The sequence below is a fragment of the Chlorella variabilis genome (assembly GCF_000147415.1).
Source record: "Chlorella variabilis unplaced genomic scaffold CHLNCscaffold_17, whole genome shotgun sequence".
NCBI classification, from domain to species: domain Eukaryota; kingdom Viridiplantae; phylum Chlorophyta; class Trebouxiophyceae; order Chlorellales; family Chlorellaceae; genus Chlorella; species Chlorella variabilis.
In genome coordinates this window covers 26,438-37,091 of record NW_005435071.1, presented here as the reverse complement: position 1 = coordinate 37,091, position 10,654 = coordinate 26,438, and the positions used below count along the sequence as shown (strand labels likewise).

General features: G+C 68.9%; 5 protein-coding genes across 5 annotated transcripts in view; 2 read left to right on the top strand and 3 right to left on the bottom strand.

Annotated features, from left to right (window-relative positions):
* CHLNCDRAFT_58505 (hypothetical protein) overlaps nt 1–2,252 on the bottom strand; it is a gene marked incomplete at both ends in the record, with an annotated part of 14,546 nt that extends 12,294 nt beyond the window's left edge. Inside the window, 8 exons of the mRNA XM_005845456.1 lie at nt 226–308; nt 549–612; nt 790–860; nt 1,017–1,100; nt 1,201–1,534; nt 1,628–1,726; nt 1,819–1,885; nt 2,210–2,252. Of these exons, the coding sequence (XP_005845518.1) occupies nt 226–308; nt 549–612; nt 790–860; nt 1,017–1,100; nt 1,201–1,534; nt 1,628–1,726; nt 1,819–1,885; nt 2,210–2,252 (845 nt within the window). The remainder of the gene's footprint in view (nt 1–225; nt 309–548; nt 613–789; nt 861–1,016; nt 1,101–1,200; nt 1,535–1,627; nt 1,727–1,818; nt 1,886–2,209) is intronic.
* CHLNCDRAFT_25734 (hypothetical protein) lies at nt 2,251–3,560 on the top strand (the record flags this gene model as incomplete). Its single annotated transcript, XM_005845562.1, has 5 exons — nt 2,251–2,394; nt 2,556–2,632; nt 2,741–2,861; nt 3,047–3,185; nt 3,328–3,560. The coding sequence occupies 5 exons, from the start codon at nt 2,251–2,253 to the stop codon at nt 3,558–3,560; spliced, it is 714 nt and encodes a 237-aa protein (XP_005845624.1).
* A 320-nt stretch (nt 3,561–3,880) lies between these two features.
* Nucleotides 3,881–4,952, bottom strand: CHLNCDRAFT_136606 (expressed protein; the record flags this gene model as incomplete). Its single annotated transcript, XM_005845455.1, has 5 exons — nt 3,881–3,994; nt 4,172–4,237; nt 4,449–4,529; nt 4,636–4,722; nt 4,899–4,952. 5 exons carry the CDS (start codon nt 4,950–4,952, stop codon nt 3,881–3,883), a joined length of 402 nt encoding a protein of 133 aa, XP_005845517.1.
* A 642-nt stretch (nt 4,953–5,594) lies between these two features.
* Nucleotides 5,595–9,656, bottom strand: CHLNCDRAFT_136605 (hypothetical protein; the record flags this gene model as incomplete). Its single annotated transcript, XM_005845454.1, has 12 exons — nt 5,595–5,713; nt 6,007–6,115; nt 6,368–6,430; nt 6,640–6,711; nt 6,958–7,053; nt 7,287–7,377; nt 7,618–7,704; nt 7,905–8,068; nt 8,277–8,405; nt 8,653–8,804; nt 9,293–9,410; nt 9,576–9,656. The coding sequence occupies 12 exons, from the start codon at nt 9,654–9,656 to the stop codon at nt 5,595–5,597; spliced, it is 1,281 nt and encodes a 426-aa protein (XP_005845516.1).
* A 315-nt stretch (nt 9,657–9,971) lies between these two features.
* On the top strand, nt 9,972–10,493 carry CHLNCDRAFT_136604 (hypothetical protein; the record flags this gene model as incomplete). The annotated part of the gene is made up of 2 exons (XM_005845561.1): nt 9,972–10,053; nt 10,339–10,493. 2 exons carry the CDS (start codon nt 9,972–9,974, stop codon nt 10,491–10,493), a joined length of 237 nt encoding a protein of 78 aa, XP_005845623.1.
* Nucleotides 10,494–10,654: the final 161 nt, after the last annotated feature.

Here is a 10,654-nt window from a genome sequence, read left to right as displayed (position 1 = left end):
TCTGGTGCACAGCACCACGCCGCTGCGGCAGGGCGGGGCGGGGCGGCAGGGTGCTCATGCTGAGCACACGCGGCGGCGGCGGCTTCGGAAGGTCTCTCGGCATCGCCGGCACGCGCCCTGGAGCGGGGCGCAGGCAGGCGGGCGGGCAGGGGGCGCGGGCCGGGGGGCACCATGCCGCCGCCCCGCTCCCGGCCCCGCCGCGGCCGCCGCCCCGCTGGCGCGCACTTGACTTTGTTGGTCTCGGCGGCGAGCGCCCCGGACAGCCCAAACTCCGGGTCCACCTCAACATCAGGCGCCGCATCCTCCTCCTGCAGGCAGGCGCGGGGCGCAGCGGGCGGCGGGCGGTGGGCTGGGTGCTGGGTGCGCACGCAACAGAGGGTCCGTCGCCTGGCTGGCAGTGATGGCGTGGCAGCGTGCAGCGGGCACGGCAGCAGCGGCCGCAGCAGCAGCTGCAGCATGGGAAGGGAGCGGCAGAAGAAAGGAGCGGCGCCGCCGCAGCCGCTGGGCAGCGGCAGCAGCAGCGGCCACCGCCGCCGCAGCAGCAGCACCTGCTCCCCGGGCTTCCCCCACGCCATGTTCTCCTCGCCGCCTTCGCCGCCGCCCCGCCGCCGCCTGCACGCGCCCGCCGCGACAGCAGGCTAGAGCGCAGTCAGGGCAGGCATCTATAAAACGCTCGCTAGTTTACTGTTAGCACAAATGACAATGGCGAACTGCTGGCCACAGGCAGGTTGGCAGCATGCTCGCCGGCTGCCTCTGTGGCTGCCAAGGCAGGGAAGAAAGCGGCCGCACCTGGGCCCGCCGCCGCCGCCGGGGGCTTCTGGGTTGGGGCAGTCCCGGGCGATGTGCCCCTCCTCCCCGCACTGCAGGCAGCCAGGGGGAGGCATAGCGGCAGGGTCAGCTCGGCAAGCAGGGTGCCTTCGACAGGACCCAGCCCACGGCCGCTGCAGGTGATGCTGCTGCGGGCACCAGCCGGCGATGATGCCCGCGCGGACAGAGCCGCCGTGGCGGAGGCGCACCTTGTAGCAGGGCCCCCTGCCGCCGCCGCCGCCTCCGGGCGGCGCGGTGGGGCAGTCCCGGGCGATGTGCCCTTCCTCCCCACACTGCAGGCAGAGGTGGGCCAGGCACAGTGGCAGGCGGCGCACATCAGCAAAGAACAGGCTGCCACCACCCCAGCCATTGCCTCAGCACGCCGAGAGGCACCTGCCACAGACAGGCAGCGGTGCCATCGCCCGGCAGCAGCTGTAGGCCAACAAATGCAACGGCCAAGCGGCGGCAGCGGCGGCCCAGGCGGCCCAAGCACAGGGCAGCGTGCGAGCGTGCCTTGAAGCATGGTCCGGGCCCCCGCGGCGCCGGCGGCGGCATTGCGCGCTGGTCCTGCTGCTCTCGATGTTCCCGCTGGTCCCGCTCCCGGCTGCCATCACGTCCCCGCTCGCGTGGTCCGTCCCGATGATGAATATCATCCCGCGTCGGCGGCGGCCGGTCCCGCTCCCGGCTGCGCTCCCGCCGCTGCTCCCGGCCTATGGGTGACCGTCGCCTGCGGGCAGGGTGGGGAGGAACAAGGCATTGAGGAACAGCATGAGCAGTGGGGGTACCCAGGTAGGCCCGATGGCAATGAAGCAGGCCTTACCGGTTGTCTCGACGCAGCTCCCGGCTGCGGCTGCGCGGTCGCCGCCGCTCTCTGCTCCTGCTGCGCTCCCGCCGCCGTTCACGGCTTCTGCTGCGGCTTCTGCAGGTGGAGGACAGTTGCAGGGGCGCCTCAGCAGCGCACCACAGCAGAAAAACGGCCCAGATGGGTTCGCCGTGTCGCGGGCAGCGCACCTGCTACGTCCCATCGCTACTGGTTGATCCCTTACAGTCGGTGTGAGCAGATGTGAGGTGCCGGGGGCTGGAAACGGTGCGGAGCAGCAGGTGATGGCTGGCTAGGAGGCTGTGCAGGGCTCCGCAGACTTGTCAACGTTGTAATAGCGATGCTGGTGGCATCCCAGAGGCCCAGGCGCTTCAGGAGGTCTTGACGATCCGACGTGGCGGATGCCAGCTGGGCAGGCGCTCAACACAGGGCAGATCGATCTCGGCACAATCCTTGCGCATCACCGGTTCTGTCTGCACCGCCTCAGGGCCTCCAGGCGAAAACCTGCGAATCCCTCCTCTGTTTCCCTGTTTTCCGCTGCCATTCTGCTCCCTGCCGGCTTGCAAGGGCACACCAAGCCACCTGCGGATCGATTAAGCCATCCAATTTCCAGCCGCGGCGCCATGGCGTACTACTGGCCGCAGGCGGAGGGGCGGCAGGCGGCGCTGGACCCCGCCGCCGCTGCCCTGCTCTTCATCGACGTCCAGAACTACAACTGCAGCCGCCAGGGCGCCATCTACCGCAGCCTGGCGCCCAAGCAGCAGCAGGTGCCCCGGGCCAGGGCAGCAGGGAGCAGGCCTGCGTGCACGGTTGTCGGCGGCCTGGCCCTGCCTACAGCCGGCCGGGCAAGCTGGGCTTCTGTGGATTTAGCTATGTCGCAGTCGCGCCATCAGTTGAGCTAGCTGGCGGCTTCCCTGCCTTCCCACAGAGCGAGGACGTCCGCCACTTCATGCAGCGGGTGGAGCAGTGCACGCCGCTGTGGGCCAGCCTGCAGCAGGCCTGCAGGTGGGCCGCCGCCGCCCCACTGAATGCCTGGCCGCACGGCCTGCCTCCTCTGCTCCCCCTCCTCCCCTTCTCCCACACCCCAGACCTCACTCCTCGCGTACCATGCAGGGCAGCAGGCGTGGAGGTACTGTACACAGTGATACAGAGCCTGACAGCCGACGGGCGGGACCGTAGCCTGGACTACAAGCTCTCGGGCTTCCACGTGCCGCCAGGCAGCTGGGACGCGCAGGTGCGGGCCACAGGCAGGGTGCACTGATGTCATGGTGAACCGTGGGAACGGCAGGGCAGGCTGCGCCGGCAGCGGGCGACGGAAGGACAGCCGAGCAGCTGCAGTAGAGGCTGGCAGGGCTGCCTCCTTGAGAGCCTCCTTGGCTGCCATCCTGCCTAATCCGCTGCCCGCTTCTTACCAAGCAGATGCTGGGCTGCATCCAGCCGGGCCCCGACGAGATTGTGCTGCCCAAGACCAGCAGCTCCGTCTTCCAGTCCACCAGCCTGCACTACCTGCTGCGCAACCTGGGCGTGCGCCAGCTGGCGCTGTGCGGCTGCGTCACAGGTGGGCGCACACCAGCTTGCGCCCTGCCGCCGGCTGCATGCGAATGAAACAATTTGCTGCCTCCCTCCCTGCCCTATGCCCGCCCACCTCCTCTCCCGCTTTCCACCAGCAATGACGGCCAGCGCCCCACCTGTGCCTGCAGACCAGTGTGTCGAGCATGCGGTACGGGATGCCTGCGACCTGGGATACCTCGTCACCCTGGTCACAGACGCCTGCGCCACCTACTCCCCCCAGCGCCAGGCAGCCTCGCTGGCCGCCGTGGCCGGCTACTGCAGGCAGCGCACCGCGGCAGAGGTGGCGGCGGAGCTGGCAGAGGCGGCAGGAGGGGCCCGGGGAGCAGGCAGCTGGCCGGCGGCAGCGTCGGTATCGCCCTGACGGCCTGAGCGCGTTGGCGTGTGCGCTGCCTTGCTCCCTGCCCCTGGCTGCAGGGAATGGCTGATTAGAGAAAAAATACACATTTGTAAAGGGAATGCACTGCATCACATGTATCACACGATGAAAATTTGCAACATGCGCTCAAAAGTAACACTCGGGGGGCGAGCATCATCACAGAGCGGAAAAAACAGGGTTTAGGGGCAGCGGGTACGGTGCCGGCCAACTGTTGGCTGATCCATTTTGATATGGGTGCTTTGCGCCGCTGCCGCCAGCTACCACTGCAGCCAGCTACCGCGGCAGCCGTGTAGCGCCCGTGCCGCTCATTTGGCACCGGGCATGGCTGTGTGCTGTATGCACAGCTCCACAGCGCCCAGCTCCCGCCCCCCCTTGGTCAGCGGCACCTCCACCACCTGCTTCGTGCCACGCTCCAGCACCTGCGCCAGCCCAGCCCCGGCAGGCCAGCCCGGCAGCGGATCAGGCCTGCCAGCATGCGCTGCAGCACAGGAGCAGCACCTGGCTGCCAGCGCCTGCTGCCCTGTACCCATGCATGCCCAGCCCACCGCAAGTGTCTCTCCCACCCCAACCATGGCCCCGCGCCACCAGCCACTCACCTCATGCAGGTCCACATCCCCAGCACCCACCAGGTCGTCCGCGCCGTGCGCCAGCTGGCCGTGCAGCTGCAGGGGGCGCCGGGGAAGAGCAGGCCCAGCAGCAGGTGGAGGCTGCCTGGTGAGCGCAGCGGGCCACCCCAAGCGGGGCATGCCACTTGTGATAGCGCCCCGCGGGCCCAAGGTTGACGGCCTGGCAGCCGCCCCAGCGGCGCACAGCGGGTGGCACAACAGCAGCAGCGGTGGCGGCGTCAGGCTGGCCGCAGAGCCCCCCGCTCACCTCCACGTGCAGCGCCTTGGGCGTGCCTCCCTCGTACTCGAAATCAAGCGCCTCGTCCCACTGGCATGCGCTGGAGCCGGCCTGTGTGAGGGGGAGGAAACAAAGGATTTGGTAAAGAAGGATTCGGTCCGTGCAGGGCTGTTGGTTGGGCGAGACGCTGCAAACGCGCCGCTGACTTTTGCCCTACCTTTGCCCTCCCAAAACCGGTCTGCTTCCTGTTGCCGGGCACCTCCACGGTGCAGTAGCAGGGCTCCGAGGGGAGCAGGGCGTGGACCTGCGGGTACACGTGCGCAGGTGGCGGAGAGCGGAGCAGCGGCGGAGAAGAGGGGTTTGTGTCGGCCGGCGTGGGCGTGGCCGGGGCAATCACTAGATGCCTGCGGACAGCCGGCTGGCATCCATTTATGTCCAGCAGGCGCCGCCGACACCCTGTGCGGGTTTCCGAGAGCTCACCCCGTGCCCGGAAGCGGTGGTCACGGTGATGGTTAGGAGTTTGACCTCACGCATGGTGACAGGGCTCTCGAAATAATGCGGGTGCAGCGCCTATCGCATTGGGTATGGATGGCGGAGGCACATGTGGCGGCACCGGACGCCAGGCGGGCGGGATCCATCCTGCCTATGGATCCGAAGCAGCTGTGCCTGAAGACTCCCGAAGTCAGCTAGTTACAGAGCGAGTGGCTGTGTTGTCGAGCCAGCGCGGTGGAGCCGTCTTTGGTCGGTGGGTGGCAAACAGAGGAGAGGCGGCAACAGAGAAAATCCCAGGCACGGGCACGTTGGGGGCGGGCACCACACAGACGGCAGACGAGGGCACAGGACTGACGAGACCAAGAAGAGCGCCGGGGAGAGGAGCAACACAGCTGGAAGGAGAGGAGGGGTAGCGAGCGGAGGCAAAAGGGGGGAGGGTCGGGGAGGAGAGCAGTGAGGGGGCTCCGCAGCAGAAGGTGGAACTGATTTGCAGTGGAATCCTAGCCTAACTCCTAGTGGGGCGCCGCCAATTCGCATGGGCTGCATGACCCTGCAGCGGCGCTCCACGGACGGCGGCAGCGGGGGCCGCTGGTGCCATCGGACAGCCTGGCCGCATCACCCGGCAGGGCCCTGGCTGGCTGGCGCCTGGGGCGGCCACATGCCGGCAAGCTGGTAAGGCGCTCCCTACGGCTGGGACGCGGCTGCTGCTGCTGGCGCTCGCGGCTGCAGCGCCGCCTGCAGCTCCGGGGCCGCCTGCTGCAGCTCCCCGTCAATCCAGTTGAACAGCGGCGGCAGCGGCCGGCCTGCGGGGGGTCAGGGGGTGAGGCGGGGTCAGGCAGGCGTCGCAGCAAGGGCGGCTGTAGGCCCAGGAGCCTCCGGCAGGGGCGCAGGCCACGTCGCCGGCCTCCTATCACTGCAGGCAGCCACAGCACCAGGCCGCAGCCTGGCAGGCAGCAGCCGGCGCCCTCCCGTCCACCCTTCGCTGTCGCCTACCACCTGCTAAGCTCGCCGCCCAGCAGCGCTGCCCGTCTGCCTGCCAACACCCCAACAGGGCTGAGCGGCATGCACACAGCGGGCGCATGTGCCCTCCGCTCACCGTTTGGCAGGCGGCAGGCCGGGTCGCGCAGCTCGTCGAAGAAAGCGTGCCGCAGGGCGTCGAGGGCGGTGGAGCGCTGCGCGGGGCTGTACACCAGCAGCTTGCTGACCTGCGCGGGCGGGCAGCGTGGGCGGGCAGCGGGAGGCGGGCGCAGAGGTGAGGCACAGGGGCAGCCAGGCGGGCTGGGCAGGCCGGGGCAGAAGCAGGCAGCGGTCCCGACCGGTGTGGAACGCATGGGAAGGGAGCAGTCAGAAGAGCAGCAGCAGGAGGTGCAGGGTAGGGAGGGCAGCGCGCGCCACTTGGCCGGCGCCATCCTGCTGGCACCAGCCACCCCCCTGCCACCCCCAGCGGCCCGCCTCACCAGCTCGACTGCGTCTGCGGGCATGCGCTTGGAGAACACCTTGGCCCAGGGGTGCGCCTTGATCTGATGCGCAGGCGGGGGGTAAGGGGTGGGGGACAGGGGCCGGCAGGGCAGGGTTGGGGGGCCGGCAAGGTCGCCTCGGCGCCGTCTGCTCCTCTGTCCACACCTCGCATCTTTGCCCATACAAGTCCAACCCATCCCTGCTACCGGCTCCCCAACAGCTCCTCTCCTTGAGGCTCCACACCCACCAACACACACATACACGCACACACCTGCGGGAACTTGAACTCCGTGTAGTTTGGGTTCATGGCGTGGATCTCCTCGCGGGTGGGGGTGCCCAGCACCTGCATGTTGTGGCAGGGACACAGGGCAGGCGTGCGGTGGGGCCCAGGGAGAGCCGGTGTGCAGGGCGAAGGGCAGGGGGAGTCTGCAGGAGGCGTCCAATGCAGCCGCGTGCTCGATGGCCTGCCCACCCTCTTGCCACACTCCCGCTTCCACCGCCGCTGCAACACGCCCGCCTCTCCCTCCCGCCGCCGCATGACCTCAACATGACCAGCAGCCCTCCCCCCCTCCCCTTTCCACACACATACCTTGATGATCTCCACAAGCTGGTCCACCCCGCTCTCCCCGGGGAACAGCGGGCTGCCCAGCAGCAGCTCAGCCATCACGCACCCCACGCTCCACACCTGCGCACGCGGTTAGCCGCCAGGCGCAGCGTCGGCCGCGGGGCGCGAGCGCCACACCCGCATGCAGGCCGCCGTGGCGGCGGCAGCGGCCATGGATGCCGCCGCGCGCGCTCGCCCAGACGCTGCAGCAGCTGCGGTGGCCAGAGCGCAGCCAGGACCGCAGGCAGCATGCAGGCACGCAAGCCACCCTCCCACACACACACGCCCAATAACCCAATGTTAACCCTCCTCACGTCGATGGCACAGGTGTAGTCTGTGGCCCCAAAGATGAGCTCAGGTGCGCGGTAGTAGCGGGAGCAGATGTACGAGATGTTGGGCTCGCCCCTGCGCCACACGGCGGGCGGCAGCGGGCGGCGTGACGCATTGCTCGGTGGCGGCAACGTGCTGCGCTGTGCAGGTGGCGGGTGCCGAGGCTGGCCGGCAGCTCCTGGGCATCCCAGCATCTGGCTGCACCCCCCCTTCCCCACCCTCCTTATGGCTGAAGTGGGGGCATGGCACTGTGCCACCGGGGGTGCCTGCCGGCCAGCGGCTGGCTGGCGCCCCGAGAGGCCTGCCTCGCCGCACCTGACCAGCGTCTTGGCAGAGCCAAAGTCGCAGAGCTTGAGGGCGTGGGTGTTGATGTTGACGAGCAGGTTCTGGGGCTTGATGTCCCTGCGGGGCCGGCGAGCGAGGGCGTGCACGTGTGCTTGGAGAGGGGCGAGGCTACGCATGGGGCGGCGCGCTTTTTTCATGGCAGCCTGCCAGCCCTCGCCTGCCACCCCCTGCTGGTCTGCCAGCCCGAGCCTGCACCCACCGCTTCCATCCGTCCCCGTCGCCGCCCTGCCCGTGGCTGGCAGGGCGGCGCCACGCACCTGTGGCACACTCCGATGGAGTGTATGTGCGCCAGCGCGCGCAGCATCTGGTAAGTGTACAGCTTGACTAGGATGATGGGCATGCGCTGCTCGTTCTTGGTGTAGTGCTTGTTGATGCGGTACACCGTGTCGGGCACGTACTCCAGCACCAGGTTGAGGTACACCTGCGGTACGGGTGGCGCCACGCAGGCAGCACGCCACGCGATCACGCGCCCGCCCGCCCCCGCCTCGTGGCGCCTCGCACCCATCCACTGCGGCCGGCCCTCCGCTCTGCATGCCGCCCCCACCTCCTGCTGCCGCAAGCACCCTTCCTGCCGCCTGCCCAGTCCAGCACCTGGCCCGCCCCAGCCCCTGCCCACCACCCCACCCCACCTCGTCCTTCTCGGTGGTGGTGTAGAAGCAGTGCTTGAGCTGCACGATGTTGGGGTGGCTCATCATGCGGATGATCTGCAGCTCGCGGTTCTTGAACCGCTTGTCCTGCAGCACCTTCTTGATGGCCACCTGCGGGGCGGGGCAGGGGAGGGGGCGGGGCAGGCAGGTGTGAGGCCACAGGCAGGGACACAGGGAGGCGGCCGCCAGGGCAATGGTGGGGCAGCAGACGGGCGCCTCCGCACCAGCAGCACCGCTGCCTTCCTAAAGCTGGCAGCTGTCCATGCCCACATGCCCCGCATTCCCAGCCCGCCAGCCCCCACATACAGCAGCTTCTGAGCCGTGGCGGCGCAGGTGGGCCGGCAGCGCGGCGGCGCACCGTCTCGCTTGTCTCTATGCACTTGGCCTGGAACACCACCCCAAAGGAGCCATTGCCAACCACCCGCTCCGTGAGGTAGCGGATGACCTGCTTGGAGGCGCCACTGCCTCCAGCGGTGGTGATCACGTGGCCAACATTGTTGGGGTCACCCTCTGCGCCACGGGCAGGCACAGGCAGGCAGGCGGGCGGAGCGCGCGGGCGGTCAGAGGGTGGGATGGCAATCACACAGCGGGTGATGGGTGGGAGGCACGGCCCTGTAGGAGACAGAGCAATGCAGGCATGTGCATGGTGGGTCTGCACGGCGGCAAGGGCGGCCCGCATGCCGCTGCTGCTTTGCCGTGCTGCAGCGTGCAGGCCATGCAAGCTGGTGGCGCGTTGTAAGGTGTGCGCTGCGCTGCGGCTGCCCGAGTGTGCGCCTCCTGCCCCACAGCCTCCAGCCCCGGATGCAGGCACGAGGCACATATGGACGGCATGCCTGGGCCGAGATGTGCAGCCTGCCTGCCCATCCAACAGCCGACTCATTGCCTGACAGAGCGGTACAGGCTGCTGCATGGGTGCTCATCGGCTGCATTGCCGCTGCGCTGCCTGCCGCCAGGCTGCTGCTGGGTGCACCACGGTGTCCCGCCTGCCCCTTGCGCACCTGTCACCCGCCCCTCAAACACAGGCTCCTTGCCCTCGCGCTGCGCCGGGGAGAGCGTGAGCTCCTTGAACTGCTGCTGCACCTCAGCGGTCGCCCGCTGGTTGCTGGCGGACGACACCTGCGTGCCAGGCGGAGCAGGCAGCGGCGGGGTGCGGCGAGTAGCGCCGGCGAGTCGGCGGGGTGAGGGTCACCCCCACGCACAGTCCCCCCGCCCCCAGCGCCCACTTCTCTACACACCAAACCGCAGCAAGGCCGCCAGCAAGCCCTAGGAAGCGCCACCCACCTCCCTCCGTGATCCGGTCGCTGCCTCTGTCGCTGCGTCGCTGCTGCTGCGCTTGCCCGTTATCTTCTTGAGCGCGTCCATCAAGGCTGGCCATCCATGGGAGCGCGCAGGGAGCGGGCAGCCGTTTGCAAACGCCAGGTGAAACGCCTGGAGCGGCTGAGCGACTGACGGCGGTGGCCGGCTGCCTGCTGCGAACGCCTCAATGGCCGGGGTGGGTTGGTCGGGGCGCATGGGGGTGACGCGCCAGCGTCAGCAGGGGACGGGAAGAAGGCAGGGCCAGTGGGCTCAATCAGGCGCTCCAGGCCTCTCGGCCATCATTCCGGGCGACCCCTGGACCCCACTCTGCTGCTCCAGCCCCCTGATCGCCATCGCCGCCCGCCCTGCACTGGACCAGCAATGGCGCAGCCGCAGCAGGAGACCGTGAAGCGGCAGGAGCAGATTGTGGAGGAGGACGAGTTCGAGGAGTTTGAGGTGGAAGGTGCGCAGGGGGCGGGCGAGCGGGGGCGGCGGCGGGTGGCGCGGCGGGTGGATGGATGCAGCAGACAGCGGGGGAGCTCATTGTTCTCTCTGCCCCACTTCTTGGTGCTGGATGGCGTGTTCCTAGGCACCACGCACCGGCCTGTGGCATGTTGGGGCCGTGGGCCGCCCCAACCCCATCTTGCCTCTCAGCCCGCGTCCGCCGCCGCTCCCTGCTGCGCTCCAAGCACATCCCTTGTCACACCTGGCCCTTCCAACCAGTGCCCCCGGTCCTTGCGCCCCGCAGACTGGGACTCGCGGCAGGAGGACCCCAAGAACCAGCACCTGTGGGAGCAGGACTGGGACGACGACAACATCGCCGACGACTTCAGCCAGCGGCTCAAGGCGGAGCTGGTACGGCAGCAGCAGCAGCAGCAGCAGCAGCAGGAGGCGCCAAAGTGACGCGCGCACGGCGCATGGGTGCGCGCGCTGGGAGAATCCCTGCTGCGCCGGCCTGTGCACCACTGCTCTCGATGCAGCGCAGCCCCGCTGCAATGTAATGCGTTCCAACGGTGACTCTCCTTGCGCCACGTGGTCGGTGGTTGTGGGTCGCGTTTGGATGA